This window comes from Phalaenopsis equestris, unplaced genomic scaffold (assembly GCF_001263595.1).
Source record: "Phalaenopsis equestris unplaced genomic scaffold, ASM126359v1 Scaffold000533, whole genome shotgun sequence".
NCBI lineage: Eukaryota > Viridiplantae > Streptophyta > Magnoliopsida > Asparagales > Orchidaceae > Phalaenopsis > Phalaenopsis equestris.
Window position 1 is genome coordinate 430,404 of NW_018164973.1, and position 20,154 is coordinate 450,557.

The 20,154-nt window shown below is 33.8% G+C and overlaps 2 protein-coding genes across 3 annotated transcripts in view; both read right to left on the reverse strand.

The window, feature by feature from the left end:
• LOC110028850 overlaps positions 1-10,993 on the reverse strand; it is a 32,726-nt gene extending 21,733 nt beyond the window's left edge. Inside the window, exons 1-2 of the mRNA XM_020730867.1 lie at positions 10,745-10,993; positions 10,118-10,639 (exon numbers count right to left, since the gene is read on the reverse strand). Of these exons, the coding sequence (XP_020586526.1) occupies positions 10,118-10,639; positions 10,745-10,895 (673 nt within the window). The 5' untranslated portion in view covers positions 10,896-10,993. The remainder of the gene's footprint in view (positions 1-10,117; positions 10,640-10,744) is intronic.
• Positions 10,994-14,773: 3,780 nt separating this feature from the next.
• On the reverse strand, positions 14,774-20,104 carry LOC110028834 (beta-glucosidase 24-like). 2 transcript variants are annotated; one of them, XM_020730843.1, is made up of 12 exons: positions 19,885-20,104; positions 19,431-19,497; positions 18,852-18,910; positions 18,282-18,357; positions 18,103-18,174; positions 17,919-18,006; positions 17,017-17,278; positions 16,807-16,922; positions 16,025-16,239; positions 15,538-15,572; positions 14,941-15,040; positions 14,774-14,851 (listed from the first exon to the last, which is right to left on the reverse strand). In XM_020730843.1, exons 1-12 carry the CDS (start codon positions 20,077-20,079, stop codon positions 14,790-14,792), a joined length of 1,347 nt encoding a protein of 448 aa, XP_020586502.1. In that variant the 5' UTR covers positions 20,080-20,104; the 3' UTR covers positions 14,774-14,789. The 2 variants fall into 2 exon arrangements, with proteins under 2 accessions (XP_020586502.1, XP_020586503.1); XM_020730844.1 differs by lacking the exons at positions 14,774-14,851; positions 14,941-15,040; positions 15,538-15,572 and adding an exon at positions 15,809-15,915.
• Positions 20,105-20,154: the final 50 nt, after the last annotated feature.

Sequence of the window (20,154 nt, forward strand, 5' to 3'; positions counted from 1 at the left end):
AGTTCGCATTTTCACCCGTCCTTTAGGCTTAATTGAAGTCCGATTTCGTGCAATTCATTGAATTATGTGCATTTTGTGTGTGTATGTGACGAAAAAGTCATGACGAATGTTTTCCTAAGGCTTGGAGTCCTATTGGGAACTTTTTCCCTGAGTCTTCGCAAAATAACCCATAACCACTCGTCTATAAGACGATGGTCTTGTGCCATAAATGCAGGACATCAAAGAAAAATAGGAAGTGGTTAGAATTTCTAAAAGGGTGAGTCTCAATTCTAGTTTTCTAAGACGGTCAATAGGAACTCCTAGAGCTAGATCCTAGGCTCCTAAAGAGGAGAAGAGAAGACCTCACAAAAATGAGGTCAACAGTAGTTTACAAGAGGAGAAATTAATTAGAGTTTTGAGAAGTTCTAAGAATGCTTTTAAATGGACTTTAGCAAACATCAAGGAGATCAATTTTTCATTGTGTATGCATAGGATCTTTATGAAAAAGCATGAACCCAGGGCAGACACTCCGAGAAGATTTAACCCTGTTATGAAAAAAATTGTAAAAAAGGAGATAATGAAGTGACTCGATGCAGACATTATTTACCCCATTTCATTAAGTTTTTGGGTTAGTAATATCCTTTTTGCACTAAAAAATTAGGGTGACTGTTGTAAAGAATGAGCAAAACGAGTTAATACCAATTAGAAATGTAACTGGGTGGTAAATCTGTATTGACTATAGAAAATTAAACTCTACCACTAGGAATTACTATTTCCCTTTACCCTTTCTTGACCAAACGTTGGATAGACTAGTTGATTATTCATTTCTCAGTTTCTTAGAAGGTTATTTAGGGTACCATCAGATTCACAAAACTCCTGCGGATCAGGATAAGGTAACATTTACAAGCCCTTATGTGACTTTTGCTTTTAGGAGGATGTCCTTCGAACTGTGCAATGCGCCTGCCAGTTTTCAGCGTTGCATGATCTTCATATTCAGTGACTTGATTAAGAATAGTAAAAAAGTGTTCATTGATGATTTTTCAATATATGACTCTACATTTGATACTTACCTATAACACATTGTTAGGGTTTTACAGAGATGTGGGAAGACAAATTTCATTTAAATTGGGAGGTGTCAATTTATGATTATAGATGGTATAGTTTTGGGACAAAATTTTTGAGAGAGGAATGAAAGTTTGACCCAACAAAGATTCAAGTGATTGAAAAACTTCCTCCGCCCATTTCTGTGAGAGGTGTAGGAGCTTTTTAGGCCATGTTGGGTTTTATAGGGCACTATATTAAGGATTTCTCCAAGATTAAGAAACCCCTATTGTCACTTATTAGAAAAGGAAGTCCCACTTGTGTTTTTTTATCAGGATTGTCTCACTACATTCAGCACTCTAAAGGAAAAATTAGTCATTGCAACCATTATTGTTTCACCTGATTGAGAAAGTCCATTTGAGCTTATGTGCGATGCTAGTGACAATGTAGAGAGAAGGTCATTAAAGCTATATTTTATTTCAGAAAGACCCTTAATGATGCCCAAATCAATTATGCTACTACTGAAAAATGAGCTTTTAGCTATAGTATATGCTTTTGACAAGTTTATGCACTATTTGATTAAAATTAAATGTATTGTTTTCACCGACCATTCCACAATTCGATATTTAATCTCTAAAAAGGATGCAAAACCTCGATTGATCAGATGGGTCTTATTATTACAAGAGTTTGATATCGAAGTGGTGGATAGAAAGAGATCTGAAAATCAAATAGCGAACCACTTATCTAGGCTTGATCAGGGCGGTTTTCTGACATTGATGATGAAATTAATGAAAACTTTCATAAAGAGCAACTCCTCATTATATCTGATATGAGTGTTTCTTGATATGCAGATATTATGAACTATATTGTTAGTGACATTTTACCCTTTAATTTGTCATATCATCAAAAAAAGAAATTTGTTCATAATGTCAGATATCACTTTTGGGATGACCCATACCTCTATAGGAAGTGTAAGGACCATATTCTTAGGATATGCTTACCCATAGAAGAGACTCGTGATGTGATTAAGAAATGTCATGATTTTGAATTTGGGGGGCAATTTGGGGTTTATAGGACTGCTTCAAAGATTTTACAAGCAGAATTCTGCTAACCTACTCGTTTTAAGGATGTAAATGATTCAATAAAATTTTGTGATAGGTGCCAAAGAGTAGAAAATATATCTAAAAGAGAGGACATGCCCTTAAACTACAATTTAGAAGTTGAAATTTTTTAAGTTTGGGGTTTAGATTTTATGAGCCCTTTTGTACGTTCCCTAGGAAACATTTATATTTTGGCAGCTATGGATTATGTCTCAAAGTGGATAGAGACAGTCACTCTCTTGAATTGTGAGGCTCAAAGCATTTCCAAGTATTTGAAAAATAATATATTTTACAGGTTTGGAATGCTTAGGGCAATAATCAGTGATGGGGGGAGTCACTTTAGAAACAAAAAGATTAAGACATCAGTTGAAAACTATGAGATAACACATAAGATATCCACCGTCTATCACCCTCAAGCTAACATTTTAGCGGATGTATCAACAAAAGAATCCTAGAAAGAAAGTTAATCCTAATAGAAAGGATTCAGATTTAAGACTCAATAATGCTTTATAGGCTTATAGGACCGCTTATATAACTCTTATAGAAATGTCTACTTATAGGCTCATATTTGGGAAAAACATGTCATTTGCTTGTAGAACTTGAGCATAATGCATTTTAGGAAGTTAAAGAGTTTAATTATAATATGAAAAGTGCCGCAGAAAAACTTCTACAGTTAAATGAACTTCATGAAATTAGAGAAGAAACTTATGAAAATACCAGAATTTATAAGGAAAAGATGAAATGACACAATCAAAAGATTCTTAGAAAAAAATTTGAGCTTGAATAAGAGGCTTTGTTATATAACACTCGATTGAAATTATTTTCAGAAAAATTTAAATCCAAGTGGTCGGGAACATTTACTATATTATAGGTTTACCCTTTCGGAGCTGCTGATATCGCTGATAAAAAAAAGTGGAAGGATATTTAAGGTTAATGGACAAAGCCTTAAGTTGTATTTAGAGGTAGATAAACCTAAATTTAGAGAGATTTTGACTTTGGGTCAACCCAATTGAAGGATCTGCTTTGTCAAGCTGAGGACAATAAATTAAGCATTTTTTGGGAGGCAATTCAAGTTTATCAGTGTGATTATTGTATTTTCAGTATTATTGTGTTTATTTTCATTTATTTATTATGTTTTGATGTGATTTGATTGATTATAGTGTGATTTTTGAGGTTTTGAATGTTATTTGTTGAGCTGGGTTTATTTTGAGCATGACGACTAAACGTCGCCCCTTGGGTGCCTAAGCGGCAATGGCTCGAGAGTGTGGTTCCTAGGCGCCGCCTTATTGTTAATTTTAGATCTAAACCGATGCCTAAGCGCCAACACCTAAGTGCCTAGGGACCCATATCTGAATAAAAGCAAATTTCTTCGCTTTTCACCATCATATCACTTGATCTCCTCCCGAAATTTTCTCCTTCTTCCTGCTGTCCGACCTAGGGCTCTCCAAAACTTCATTTTTTGCTTGACTTCCATGGAGAAGGGAGTGGATCTAGTGATCATTAGGTAAGCATTGCTACCTTTAACTCATTTCTTCCTGTTATTGTTGAAGATTTGTGGTTTCGAGTGTGAGTTCTAGGGTTTCCTTTTGATTTTCTCTATTGAATCGTGGAAATTTGCACATTGATTACCAAAACCCGTGATTTTCATTGTTATTTGGTTGTTTACATATTCATTTGCTATGGCGCCTAAAAGGAAAGGGAGAAAGTCTAAAACTTCCTTCAATAGCAAGAAATTTGTCAGTGTCAAAGCTGAAGAAAGATATACTGGTTTCTTGATATCCAAGAAGTTCATTCCTAAGAGGGGAATTTTGTCTTTGAAAGGTGTTGTGGAATCTATATTCATTTGGGAGAATTTCTGCTAAACTGGCATTGTTGTGATTCCCGTCAAGCAAGAATTCTATGCGAACCTGCCTGAATCCACGTCCGATTCTGTGTTTCTTAAGGGGAAATCAGGTCGATTTTTCTTCTATTTGAATTAATGGCATGCACCATTTGACCGATAAGCCCAATAACTTTTTCTATAATTTCACTCCTATGGATTCAGATTTGGAGCGAATAATCACCTTTTTGACGAATGGTAGAGGGTGTGGAAGATGAGAGACGAAAAGAAAATCAATTTCCCTTCTTCTGCATTAACAGTTGAATCCAAAACATGGCATTATTTCATATCTGCCAAACTTCTACCTTCCACCAATCCTAATGAAGTCACTCGAGAGAGGGCAGCTTTGAATTTTTGTTATCAATCCAACAAGAGAATTGATGTATGTTCTTGGATTAATCAGTCCATCCGAAATATGTTGAAAGGAGGATAGACTTGGCCACCCCTCCAGGATTTTTGCTTTGTGTATCCATGCTAGTGTTGTTTATGAGATTTTGGAGAAACAACTACAACCCCTTAAGCCTATTTCCAAAAGGAATATAGGGGTTTATGGTCGAACCTCCTGATTTGAGCATGGTGTGAGTTCCTCCCATTCTTCCTCTTTTGCTTCTATACTTCGTCCTTCTACATTTATGGCTTCTATCGTCGAACTTCTTGATACGCTCGAAGAGGATACATCTATCTTCAAGCTGAGGTATACGATTTGGCGGGCCGTGTGTTTCAAATATATTGGCAAAATAAGAGCCAATTCGATCAGATCGCTGATTTTCAGGCTGCACAACTGGAAATGTAGAGGAGGAATCAATGGTTACGAGGGTCGGATCCATTGATCTCTCCCACACACACTCCGCATACGGTTTATTAGAATGCCCGCCGGCCAATGGAAGAAGACCAGGAGGAGGAAGAAGAAGCGAACGATTGATATGGTTGCTTCTTGAGTGCTCCTGTCTGTTTTGACTTGACTAACTGCTGCTGCTATTCATTTTTGTTGTTGGATTCTAATGTTATTTGTGTAATGTGATTTGTGTTGATGTTAAGTGAAGTTCAATATTGATGTTGTTTAATTTTCATTATGCATTTGGACTATTATTTGATGTATTTTAATATGGACTGCTCTGATTAATTGTAAGTTAATTTGATGTTTGTGCTCTTTACAATGTTGTGGGTCATTTATACTTTCATATATGCTTGTTTCATGTTGATTTGATTTACATGTTGAACATGTTTTTGCAATATCGTTCTTCCTATTTTGTTTATGCTATTGCACCTAAGATGTTGGTGCTTGGGGAGAGAGAGAGAGAGGGGGGGGGGGGGGGGGGGGGGGGTTTCTAAAGTTCGGTTTTTGTTGACTTAAGTGGGGATGATTTTGGGAACATAAAAACCTAAAAAAAGAGGATACATAGATAGATGACATGGTTCTTCTTGAATTAAACTGAATTAGTTGTAGATTGATCTTTGATATTCAACAAATGTTTATTCAATCAACATATTGAATTTTAATGAGATTTGGGTATTTGGTAAGTTAATTGCAACTGGATGGGCATTTTCTTGAAAATTTTGCCTCCATTTAATTTGAGTTTTATGTTAACATATTGTATTTCATAAATATTAATTGGAAAGGGAATGTTGGGGTAATTTAATTTATGGAAATATTAGTAGAATTCAAAATCATTAAAGGGCAAATCCAGATACAGTAATCCTCTATGATGTGTATGAAAAAATAGATTATCTATCCAATTATGGGATTAAAAGAAGTAAATCCTACAGAAAAGCAAAAAGGAGAAGAGAAAGAATGAACAGATGAATGAATGGAGAGAAACTCAAATAAAAATTGATTTCACTATTGTCTCTTTTGAAATCAAAAACTCACGCAACATTCCTTATTCGATTCAATTTTTATGTTTATGAATCAATAACAGATCAACTAAAATCAATGAATGGCTAAACTTGTAAAATTTCACATCTTTCTTTGTATTAACTTAGCATCTACTAAATCTCTTGAAAAAAATATGATATTAGATCACATTTTAAGAGTTCAAAGTTCAAGAAGCAACTGTGAAGAAATAATTCAACAAAAGCGTTAGTTCATTATCTATGCATCCTTGGAAGTTTTATTGCAAGTGGTCACTAATGAAAACCCCCTTCTAACTGTTCTACAAGATCAAATGGCAAAATTTTGTTATTACTTGAAGGCAAGAAACCTTCAAGTTTGAGGGATTTTGATGTGCTTTTAAATTGTGTATAAAATGACTTTAATTGTTTGCATTTTATATGATTATGTTGTGCTTTGAGAAGGATTTTTGTACTGTTTTGTAGGTTGCAGAAAAAAGGGATTGGATGGGGCTCAAAATGATCAAATCAGAGAAAAAGTGTGGTATGGCGCCTAAAGCATCGTGCCGATGGCACCTAGGCGTCGGGCAGGTGGCACCTAGGTGTCGAGCTAGTTGCACCTAGGGCGTTGGGCCGGTAGCACATAGGCGCTTGTCCAAACCCAAATTGGTGTAATTTCTAGAGAGCGTTGAATGTTGGTGCCAGGTAAGTGTCGTATATGTGTCAGACATGTAGTGCCTAGGTGTTGGGTCAGCGATGCTCAGGCGCTCAAGCAGACCATAATTCGTCCAAAATCCCTAGAGCACGAAAAGAAACAACGCCTAGGCGTCACACACCAGCACCTAGACGTCGCCAGACACTGGGTTCCTAGTCGCCAGAACCCGTAAATTGGCAGTTCGAGCTGTTCATAGCCCTCGGTCCGCCAGGAGAAGTATAAAAAGGTTGATTACGAAAAGCCTTGGGCATTTTACTTGACTTTCTGTCATTCTAAAGGGAGGAATTTAGAGGAAGAAGATCAGTAAGAAGTTTTAAAGAAAGTTTTCAAGAAAGATTGTAAGATTGTGAGAGAGCCTGTAATTCATCTGCAAATTCAGAATCTTAAGGAGATAAATATATTGAATTTTTGTTTGTATTCTTTCAGAAACATTTGCGAGACTTCTATGCATGAGATCTGTTCTTAATATAATGTTTGTGTTGGTGAATTTGGCATGCATAGTGAGTAGATTTTTTGCTCTCCTTTGTTGTGGAAGTGTAGGGATAATTGTTTTGCATTTTTATGTGATTCTTGTGTGAAATTCTTAAATGGTGTTGGATTCACTTAGAAACCAAATGACTTTTAACTTGGCTAGTTAATTTGTTATCATGAATTGTGGTCATGAATTTCGGAAGAAATCTTTGAGGAACGATTAAGTTAACCATCTAAAAAGACTTAGGCATATTATATTAAAAATGATCTTAATCTGTTAAAATTAAATGAAAATATGACACTCAATAGGACGCAATGGAGAAAAAGAATTCATGTAGCCAACCCCAATTAGTGAGATAAAGGCTTATTGTTCTTGTTGTATTTTAGGAGGATGAGACGAAAAAAAAAGGATTCTAGTTGAATTTTCGGGAACTACATCTAATTAGAGCATGATTATATTCCTTAAAAGCATACCTTATGATTGTATCATCATAAGGTAAGTTGCGCAAAGAACTAATTTGAATAGTCCACCTTAGACATATATCCTGACTCTCTATTCACTACCAAAAGTTATTTAAAGTATTTATTATCCATTATTTTTGGAGGATAAGAGGAAAAAAAAAATCAGATCATAGTAGAATATTCGGGAACTGCAACTGATTAGAGCATGATTATAATACTTGATAACATACCTTATGATGGAATCATCATAAGGTAAGTTATGCAAAGAACGAGTTGTGACAAATGAAAGATTAATAAAAACCTCTTGTGAAATAACTACTAATATACTTATAACCACTCAATGAAAATACATTAAATAATTTATTTTGGGGATTGTTGGCTAATCCATTTAGTAAAGTTGGCATAGTATGTTCTAAAAAATAGGTGCAATTGGGTGTAGTGAATAGGCAAACATTTGTTGTCATTTTAGCCTTTTCCTTTAAAGCATTTATTGGGAGAGGATTATATCTAAGGGTCCTCTAAATAAGAAATACCCAACTTCATGGATATCTTTGTTCCTATGCAAAATAATTAAAACTAGCCTCAATAAACTGTTGCATTATCAATATGAAAGGTCTTCTCAGTGAAAAAATCTAATGATTTGCAGCAAATAAAAGGTATATCCCACCTTATAATATACATACAAACTCTTAAATTCCAAAATATAAGATACAAAATGTAAATATAAAATCTAATTACGGATAGAATTTACCTTGAAGATCAAATATCACTTGAAAATTAATTAATTTTGGGATCAAATCAAGCTTGGCTATTACTCAAGAAGCAAAATAATGAGGCAAGCCTAACTTAGATCAATTTTGAATTTAGCTAGGCTTGGATCAGTAAAATTTAGTCAGTGCATGTGCACATGCGCGCGCTACCATGCACTCATATGGACACACTTAAAGATTTTTCTAATCCACCTTTTAAATAAATCCCATAAAGAAATAAACACTATGACAAACAATCAACAAAAAAAATTTAAATTCAATGATAATTTTAGGAAAAATTACCCTAATATTGTATTATAAATTCAAAAACAAGCTTATTGATATAATTCTAAAATCAAACTAATCATAATCTACTACAATCTTAATTATAATCAGTTATTTTAGTTTTTAAAATCTTAAATCTCATTTATATGGTGTTTAATAGACAAACCAATCAAGCCTATGGACATACAATAACTTCCTTTTTTTATCTCAATAATGTGATATAAGAATCACCATTGCTCACAATTTACATAGAGAAATTAGACTATTAAAAAGAGAAATTACACTATTAAAACTTTAAAGAACACAATCTCTTTAATCTTTACACGATTTAATGTTGAAGTTGTGAAAATAAAGAATCAAATTGGACACATATGAAAGCATATGGGTGGAAATCCAAGGAGAATTTGAAAATGTCGAAATTGTGAAAATAAAGAATCAAATAGAATACCTATGAAAACATATGGGTGGAAATCCAAGGAACATTTCAAAATGAGCTTCCTTGGGATGCCTCCAAGTAGAAACCCTAAAGATATTTTGGTAGAATTTTTTTAGCATTTGCAAAGTATTTCATAGTAATTAAAAATCAATCCTATGGCTCGACCAACATCGTCAAGCAACTTGAAACATTTGGTCTGGCTCAAATAAAAAATAGGGATTGAAGTTATAAAATTTTGACAAGACTTGGTAAGAGAACAATGTAAGCCTCGTAAGAATGTCCAAAACTTTCCCAATAATCAAATCATGACACATCATGGAAGCTCCAACAACCCCAATGACGTGAACATTGGTATTGTTGATTTTTGAAGTGACCAATAAGTAATGGCACATCCACATATCTAAATCAGATAATTTCTACATCAACAAGGAAGAAAAGATCTAATTAGAAGGCACTTTTTGAAGAGGGTTCTTTAGCCTAAACAAATATAAATGTGACGTAACAAAACTGAAAAAGAGAACTTTGAGGAATTTGAATCCATCTCTCTTTGAGGCCTCCTGATTTAAAAGGAATTAAAAGTGAATCTCTAGATTATCCAACAAGATTGATTCATTTTAGTCCTCATGATCATCTCAACCCTTTTGAATTAGCTGGATTCTGCAGTCTCCTCTCTGCACAAAGCCTGATCTCATCATTCCAAATCTGAACATCAATAATGATGGTTGCAAGAAAACTATAAATGAAAAAAAAAAAACAAATAAAATAATATATAGGAGCAAAGGATTCGATAACTCAAGTTTTGTTTTAATCGTGTGAGATAAATTGTGTAAATTAAGTGGCTCAAAACCATACGCTTGGAGAAACAACCTTCTTCATCAGCCATCGGGTTACAGATCCTTTCAAAAAGTTCAATGTATTCAGTATAAATTTCATTTTATATTAAAATTACTTCTAAATTTTTCAGGTAATTAGCAATCATGGAATGTTAACATAAAAGGACAATGCAATCATGAAAAAGCAAAAATAAACTAAAATTAACATAAGCAAGCCGGGCTGACAAGTTCTCAAATCAACAAATTCAATTGCAAGGAAAAAGTGGCAATTGCATTTCTAAATTGAGAAAAAATATATCCATGAAAAAAAAAAGCTTTGGAGAAGAAGTATCTTTACCTCCCAGCTCATTATTCCTCCCTTTCAGTTGCAATTCATACACAAAATCCACAATTTTTTTCTGTTCCGCAGCACTAAAAACCCCAGTATGCAATTCAATGCCCTCCAAAATATTCACAATCTTTCCATCTACCCTCTCAAGACAAACAAAATCCTTCTTCCTTCCCACGCCAGTAAATCGTATCCGCTCTCTCTGCTCTCTAGAAAGCCCGGTTTTCTTCTGCCTCATCTCTCCCTTCCCGTCTTCCATCCCATACTCCAAACTGTTCTTCCTCGCCTCCTCCTCTTCCTCTTCTTCCAACTCATCCGCCCAGGACATACGCACCTTAGGCGACTCCGTCGCTGGATCTGTATCCCAACCCGTGGCCTTGATATGCTTCCATCCATCCAACGAAGCTTCACAGCATTCATCAACCCCGTCTGCTACACCAGATCCATCCTCACCGTCACCTAAGCCCGATTCTTCAACCCCAACCCCGCCACCAGCCTCTTCTGCTTGGTGTTCTTCCTGATTCTGCTCATCTACCATACAAAACCGAGATTCATAACCAATCAGAGGAGAATGAAATGATAAACTCCAAAATATAAGGAATAAGTCGAAAATGTAGCAGAATCGGATGTGGGAACCTGGACTGAGTAATTTGATTCGGTCACGAATAGAGGCCGCGCAACCACCGCAGAGATCCTTGGTAACGAAAGGCAGCCAGTTCGTCAGGAACTCCTTCGCGATCTGGAGATCAGATGAATCAAAGCTCTGCAGGAACGGATCTGCTTCCATCTCTGCTCCCTCTCTGCAAATTCTATACTCTACTTCCTTTCATCTCTTCCCGGCTTATTATGATTATGTGCCAGTGCTGAGAGGAAGAAAAAAAGTCTCCACCTTGCACTTCGCAAATAGAAATTATCGCTTAAAAAAGTGTCAGATCTATCAAAACATTCAAAATAAAAAAATAAAGAAAATAGAGGTAGGTCAGACACCACATACATTTCTGCATGCTGCAGTGTCTATATGAAATAATTTTTACTTCGCAACACTATGATTAACGGATTTTCGATATCACCTCATACTAAACATTTTTTATTTATTTGCATACTTAATATTTCACGTACATATCATACAATTTCTATTTACTTAAAATTGTGATGCTTTAATGTGGAAACAAGATAAGGGTTAATCTATTTTAAGATAGGTTAAGCATCAAACTTCTTAAACTTAGTAAATGCCTTTTGAGCTTGATGGAGGAGAAGTAAAATCATTTTTAGTCTATTTACCAGTAATTTGAAAAAAAAAAAACTTTATAAACAACATTATATTGAGGGATTAAGATCCAAAGTTTACATTGTTAGTATGTCTACATAAATTTTCTTTCATTTTACTTGGTCGTGGGATCTTATACACACTTTACCTGAACTTCTGTCTCTGTCTCTCTCTCTCTTTCTCAAATTTTTTTTTTCAATTTTTTAGTCTCCTCTATATTTATCATCAAACTTTATTATCCATTCTCTCTCCTCTCCATGCATTAAAATTCCTCCTAAAATCTTCATTAACTAACTCCATCATTTAAAAGGTTCACTCTTGTCAGCTTCAATTAATAGCTAGCCTCCTTCCTTGTTGGGTATGACAACAAAAACCTTAACCCCACTATGGAATAGAAAGATTTGTGTATTTAACTTCAATTAAAAGTTGTTACTTAGCTAAAAAATTTCTAGCTAATGTGATTTCTCCCACTTTTAAGGAAACTTCAGAAAGAATGATTTCTTCTCTTAAGAAGAGCTCTGGCCTAATGCTTTAGATTAAAGTTTAATTTTATGCTTATATATTGAGTATACAGTTGCTAATTACCCTCTCTGTCGCTCTTTTATTGTTGTTGTCCAAAAATTATAGTCTTAAATATAACTTGGAATTTATATTCTGTAAGATTTTTTTTTTCCTTTCTAACCTTACTTACTTAGAAGATTATAAGTTAATCTAAAATGAATTGGAAATTTGTCACATAAAATTAGATTTTTATAATATCAAAATCATAATTTTATAAAATAAAATCTCAAACTCACACAAACTCTCTTTACAAGTGATGCTTCTTTTTTCTACTTCCTATCTTTTCTCTTAAACGCTTATGCTTCTCACTTAATGCATAAATCTTACATATATCAAACCTGCCACACATACAAGTATTACATTAATTATTAAACATTTAATTGTTATCATGCTAAATTTAAAAAAAAAAAGTTTATTTATTTTTCATGCAATTTTATTCTCTCAGCAAGTTGATAGTTCTTGGTTATCAATGAGTGTGATTTATTTTGAGAAATTTGTCATAACACTTCATACCAGCCTAAAATGACTTATTATTATTATTTATTTAGGTGAAATTATCTAACATGATTCTATGTTGTTAGAGTAAAGTGGAAATCCTTAAAATGAATAATGAAATCATACTACTTTAATTATTGATAATCTCATTGCTCCTCTTCTTAGTAAGTTGATGTGTTTTAATAACTACCTTTTCCAATATAATATTTGGGCATTTCTTGCTTGAATCTTTCTTAGTCTTAACTCAAACGACTAAATTCACCTACATGATTGTGAAGATATGATTTTTTCTGACATCAGTTGGTTTGATATATTCTTGAGCACCTATCACAGGTTCAATCTTTCATTATCTACTTTTAATCACTCTTAATTATTTCTAATGTCAAATTTTTTTTTGGTCAATTATTGGTTTATCATTAAGAACTTTTGGTTATGTTGCATTGATTTCAAAAAAAAATCATTTATAATGCTTTGATGAATTGTCCTTCACGCTCTAATTATTAATTTAAGAAAATCTAATTAAGGGCAACCCTTAAAATTGTTCTGCGAAGTAATGGAAAGTTTCTATCTCGAACAACTACTTCCTTCAAATAGAAACGAACAAAATAGAGTTTTTTCTGTCAAGTTGGAGTGCAATCCAATATTAGATCCTTCCTTATAGAACTGGCCCAACCTAATGCAAAATTATCTTATTCATGCATCTTTTGTGAAACTATTGATGATCGTTGATTAAGATAATGATTATATTATTATATACTTCTCTATATGATGATAAGTTCTTGTCGGAAAAAGATATATGTACAGAAGAGGAAGGAGAAGAAGATGATAATGATGAATATATTCAATAATGAGTTGGATCCTTAAAATTTATAAGTGTAGCTAGAATCCAACATATTAATTGATATCATGCATTATGTGAATATATTTTATTACATTAATGTTCCATGCACAAGGTTCTCTTCTACATGTTACCTTACAATCAATAAGTAACTTAATTAAAACAACATTAATAAGTTAATCAAACAATAAATCACATTATTAAGAAAATATAGTGTATTCCACATAATACAAATAATTCATTAACAAAAAATACATTATAATTGCAAACATAAACCAATTATTTAACAATAATTCTAACATAATCTAAATTTCCATATCACTCAATTTTGGGGCCAAAGGTCATTCCAGGCTTCCTCTCATTGTTCAAAAACCTTTTGAACCAAAGTGCTGAGTTCTTCTTAGTTCTGGTTCTGTCTGGCACTATTAGCTCTCCATTACCATTTTTCTTCAACGTTTTGTCTTTGAAGTCTATGTAATGAAGCCCCAGCCGAGATGTGTAGCCAGAATTCCATTCAAAATTATCCAATAAAGACCATGTAAAATATCCTTTTACATCCGCCTCCAACCTGCAATTATTTATTTGTTTATTCAGCTCACCAATGAACCCACAATTGAGGTGCAAAAATAGTGTGAGTTTATAGAAGTGCTGAAATAATTTCCAGACTCATTAAATTAGGGTGTTATGGTATGGCTCATATACCATATAGGGACAGACGCTGAGCGGAGCGAAGCAGAAGAATCTGTTCAAATCGGGAAGTTACGTTATGTAGGTTGGGAGTGTTGGGTCACGCCCCGCTATACGGTACAAATATAATTTGAGAATTACATATTGTACTGTAGGGTTTACTCTATGATTATAAATAGACATGTTTGTAATCCTAGGTTTGTGAGAGAGTTGAATCCTTAATTTCTGTAAACTTTTTTATGAATAGTGAAAGGAATCGCCCCTCTGCTCCTGAGGACGTAGGCATCTTTGTCGAACCTCGTTAAATCTTTGTGTGTTCTTCTGAATTTGTGTCGATTCTTATTTTTTTTTGCTCTAATCCTTCAACATAGGGACTAAGAGCTAGCTCATTTTGAAAATAGTTAAGAAACTAATTGGGTACTTCTAAAACGGTCCCACGTAAATAGTCGGGACTATTTTGACACTTTACTATTATATTATTACATTAATTTTATTATATATGGCTAATACTTATCATTAATTCATAATATAATTAAATCTTACTTCTATTAAAAAAAATTATTTTATTAAATATGAATTGATTACCTCAATGCTTCAGCAAGCTCATGAAGGTGAAGAGTGAGATATTCAGTCCTGTGAGGATCAATGACAGCCTCAGAGACCGGTAAGTCCTCATCTTTCTCCATTACTCCTATCAAGTTTTAAAAATCATCTAGTCAAAATAATATTTATGTAAATTAATAATAGAGAAAATTTACATAAGCACCACATAGTTCTTATATATTTACATGCACACACATGCAAATTTGCATCAGGTGTTCAATAACAGGAGGTCATGTGGCAATTTGAGATTTTGGCCCGGGTTGCAACATGATGCAAGTTTGCATCAGGTGTTCTGATACAATAATTTTTCGTAAATATGATTTCACTTCTTGAAAGACTTGGGGTATATATGTAAATGCAATATTTATTATATTAACTAACCATTTTCAGTGATGTAAATTTCAGGATTGTTGTATCTTTCCTTTATGTATAGAAGAAGTTCCCTGAGCCCTCTGGGATACACATTGATCCAACTTCCAGGCTGCAAGTTAATAATAAAATAAATTATTATAAATTCTATTTAAATTTCTTAAATCTATTATAACAATTACTTTGGAGAAACGTTAATATTAATAAGAAGAAAAATTATTGCTTCAGAACTCTGCACGTAGAGTTACGTGTGGAGTCCATATAAATCACGTCACGTGGAGATACAGTAAAAAAAAATCGGCCCAGTGAAACAGAAGAATATTCCCTTTGTGTTATTTTGTGTTATTCATGTGTTATTGTATATTATTCAGATGTTATTGTATTTTAGGAATATTCCCGGTGTTTTAATAACACAATAACACCTGAATAACATGGGAGGAATATTCCCTTGCGTAACCAGACAGATTTTTTTTTTTTTCCTGTCACCGCCACATTGTGTGATTTCATTGGACTCTGCATGTAACTCTACGTGCGGAGTCCTGATGCAATGTTTTCTCTAATAAGAATTGAAGACAAAATATAAATTGCAATTTTAGCAGTATATTTTACCTCTGCATGCTCAATTGGGACGCCATTTTTTTCAGCTGCAATAATTTGGAGAATGTGGAAAGATATCAGAGGGCATATTACTTCAGTAAAATAAATTATTTACATACATACCAAAAATGTAACAATAATACATACCACACTATTCTTATACATTTACATATTTACCACTGACTTCTTAACAATGAAATACACTTTTTCATAAGTGTTGTAAATATAAATATCAAATTTTACTGTTAAATATGCACATGCAAAACAATTGTGTGTATGTAATTATATATAAACAATATACACTCCCTAATAATGGATCAAATGTTACGTGCGGAGTCTGCATGCATCTGGACTTTGTGCACAATCAGGTTGCACACGCTGTACAAATTCCTGTACAATGTGTACAATCTCATTATACACGATATATGAGTACTTCTAGATTCCATGCGTAATACTTAATTATTATCTTATAAATATAAGAAAAATGATAAGACCTTACATAAGATAGTTGCATATATGTCGTCGTTGTATGTTTGTAATTTGGTTGGGAATGGAACACTTCGAGCATATCGAGCGGTGTAGTAATTAAGCCCTATAAAATCAAAAGAACCCTTGAGCTTTTCTGATGCTTCAGCACTAAACTTGGGGAGCCTCCCCCCTACCAATGACCTCATTGAGAAGGGATAATCTCCATACACCAGTGGATCCATAAACCTATCAATTAATTACCATAAAATGTAAAACATTTAAATAATACGAACATTTACATACATACCGCACGATTCTTATGTATTTACATATCCAACCCCTAAACATTCACATTTTGTATAAATATCAAGCTTTGGCTTTTATATATGTAAATACATAAGTTTTGTGGGTATGTATGTAAATCTTCCATAATTATATAAAGAATACAAAAAAGTTGTTAGATATGGTCATATCGGGGGAGTTTCATTATGTGGGATGTGGGTGCGGGGGTAACACCTCGCGGTTTGGTACATATATAATTTAAGTAATTACATATTGTATTATAGGGTTATATATATGTCATGTTTGTAATCCTAAGAGAGTCTCTGAGACTCCGAGATTCTGAATCTTGTATTCTGTACTCTTCATCTGAATATTGAAAAGGAAATCGCTGCTCTGCTCCCGAGGATGCATGCATCTTTGTCGAACCTCGTAAATCTTTATGTGTTCTTTTGGATTTGTGTTGATTCCTAGTTTTTCTTCGTCCTATTTTCTCATTTAAAGTTAAATATATATTGTGTATTAATAACATACCATCCAAGATTAAACTCAAGTGCTCTTTGTTGTGCCTCTTTGTCACTAGGGTTTTTATCATATGGCTCAAACCAGTATGATGGTAAGGTGATGCCCACTTTCCCCTGTTGCTTGGCCTGCAAATTAATTAATTTACATAAAAAAACAGTTATTTATGTAAACACCTTAAAAGTGGAAGAAGACAATTATAAGAAAATGAGAGTTAAATACCTGAAAATGGTTTTTGTATAATTTTGCTGCTTCAGAGTGGGCTAGGAGCATATTGTGGGAAACAATATATGGCTCTATGAGAGAATCTCCTCCAGCTGGGCAGCTAAGATCAGGAAGGCCTTGTGTGCATCTACCTGGAGCAAGTGCACCTTCACCATATCCAAGGGTGGAGAATGTCCATGGCTCATTTAGAGTCATCCAATGCTTCACCTTATCTCCAAACTCTTCATAACATACTTTTGCATAATTTTTGAAATCTTCTCTGCAAAAATGTATAATTTTATAGGTCTTAGGGTTAGCTTGATTGGGTACATATGTAACATTAAGTATATTTATATGTCTCACACTTAAGGCTTTACATTTTTATAGATTTATACTATGCAAATCTTTCATGTAATTAGGGTTGTTAATAATTTGATAATTTTTAGTCGGTTCAAGTTGAGCAATTGGGTTGACCAGAATAATTTTTGGATCGAGTTTGGGTTAAATATCCTAACCTCTTTAATTTTTGGGTTCGGGTTCAGATTGACCCACTAACCCGAAAATGATCCGCCAAGCCTAAATTGACTTCAAATTGGCTCTTCAATCTGAAATTGAGCCAATTTAAACCCAAATAACTACTATTTGTTATGTTAGACGGTTATATGGGTTTGATTTGGGTTAGCCGATTGAAGGCATATCAGGTTTGGGTTGGGATTTTCAACATGTATAACATTCAGGTCGAATTAGTTTTGAGCCAGACATAGTAACCCAAATAGAAACCCTTATAAATGCCCATATATTATATAATATTTTCCAATATGACATATCGACATTATATCAAATAAACATCAAATACATGTCAACATATAATAGACATTATGAAATAATGACGCATCATGTCTTAAAAATATATATCATACAGTATTCTTTTGCTCAAAAAGCCTCCATATTCATCTTCTAGAGCTTGGGGCAAATCCCAATGGAACAATGTCACAAAAGGCTCTATTCCTACAAAATACAAAATAAATATTCATATAAAAGTATCAATTATAATAATATTTTCATATAAATGTCAAACCATAAACTTATTCATTTTTTTGTCACCATTGTCAAGGAGCTCATCTATCAAATTCTTGTAATACTGAATTCCTTCCGGATTTACTTTGCCACGACCATCTGCAACCCCATCATACAAAAATATTGTATAAATAGCACAAAAGAGAAAATATTTAACAAAATAGTCACATTTATGAACTTGTTCGGATGAAAGTTAATATCTATACGTGGCAAAATTCTTGGCCATGAAATGGAGAATCTATACGCATCCAAGCCGAGGTCAGCTAAGAGTCCCACGTCCTCCTAAAATATTCAAGAAAATAATTAGCAAATTAGCACAACAGGGAGTTGGAACTTTAATTCTCTCTTAAATGTGACTATATTTATAAAAAAAAAACTCCCAATATTTTTTGCACGGTATTCTCAGAAAAAATATTACATCAGGACTCCGCACGTAGAGCTGCGTGCGAAGTCCAATGAAACTATGTTCGTGGAGTTGATCGGTCTCGTAACACAAGAGAATATTTCCCTCATATTATTCAAGTGTTATTGTGTGCTATTCAGATGTTATTGTGTGTTATTCAAATAACATTGATGTGTTATTGTGTTATTATAACACTGAAAATATTCTCAGAACACAATAACACCTAAATAATACAAAATAACACCTAAATAACACGAGGAGAATATTCCCTTGTTTTACTGGACCGATCACATCTACGGCGTAATTTCATTGGACTCGGCACGTAGGTATACATGTGGAGCCCTGATGTAATATTTTTCCGGTATTCTCATACCTTGTAACGGTGGTATGAGTCGCATGCAATGTCTCCATTGCTCCCATCTGCAATTTTTTCTGAACAGTAGAAGAAAATAAAAATAATTACAAGATTTCATGAAAAAATTATTTGCATAGTATATTTATGTAAGGGTCCGTTTGGGACAGCTTATTTGGTGCTGTGGCGTTTTGAAAACACATCTGTCTTGTTTTGGTAAACTGCATTTTGGCAGCTTATGCGTTTTCAAAACGCCAAAAACAACGTTTTCGCACCGCATCTATCTAGATGCGGTTGGAACTTTCTGACTGTGGTCTGGTTTTTCTATAAAAAAAAATGTAATAGTCATCGCACTTAGCTTATCAACAGATTATCCAATAAGCTGCAGTTGTAGTTGCACCAAACATACCCTAAATCTTCAAATTTTATAGACATGAAATCTTTCAGTTGCATGAAAATGTATATTTTACGTCTTAAAACTTGAAAAGTAGTGTTTTTTTATGTGATATGAAGTATTTGGGTGGTATAAATATAAAAGATAAAGTGTAGGTATTAGACATATAAATAATTACATTTTGCACCAAAAATATTTTCAAAAACCTGGATATTTTCTGCAGAAAGTTGTCCATATACACTCTCCCCTCCCTCCAAAAGCTGATCCTTCCACCTAAATTGAAGCCAACATGCAATTTAGAAATGTCAAATAAACATGCATGCAAATATAAAACATAAAAACATATTTGCATGAACAAAACTATTTCAGAGACAAAAACACCATGATTTTCCTAGCTATGGTTAAAGTATTTAATTAAATCATTATACTAATTCTAATTTAGAGAGGGGAAGAGGGCCCGTTTGGGCCAGCTTATTTGGTGCGGTGACGTTTGGGTAAACTACGTTTTGAAAACGCTCAAAGCAGCGCTTTCACTGACAGTTTTCTGACAGCGGTCTGACATTTTTAAGAAAATAAAAATTTGTAATAGCCACCGCACATAGCTTATCAGCAGATTATTCAATAAGCTGCAGCAGTCCCAAACAGACCCTCTAGTCTCACCTGGAAAGCAGCGGTTGCAGCACCGAAGAGAAAACGAGAAGGAAAACTGATTCTGCCAAGCCTGGATGATATCTCCAAATCCTCTTTAGGAGAACGAACACCTCCATTTTCTTCCTGCTTCGACAAAACTCTAAGCTTTCTACTCCCCTTAACTCTAGGAAGAAGACCAGCACTATTTCCCAGCGTTAAAGCCATGCATAAACAGCTCTGTTTAATTTGGTTCAGAACTCAGAAACTGGATCTATATCGAACATGATGATGTTGTATATA

Bases quoted from the DNA above. Each gene is read 5' to 3' on its own strand.
- LOC110028834 (XM_020730843.1), bottom strand. From the start codon at position 20,079: ATGGCTTTAACGCTGGGAAATAGTGCTGGTCTTCTTCCTAGAGTTAAG. The intron at 15,573-16,024 runs GTAAGGTCTTAT...AAATTATTGCAG, and splicing joins CATATATGCAACTATCTTAT to CTGAAAAAAATGGCGTCCCA. The intron at 14,852-14,940 runs GTTAGTTAATAT...TTATTGTATCAG, and splicing joins AATTTACATCACTGAAAATG to AACACCTGATGCAAACTTGC.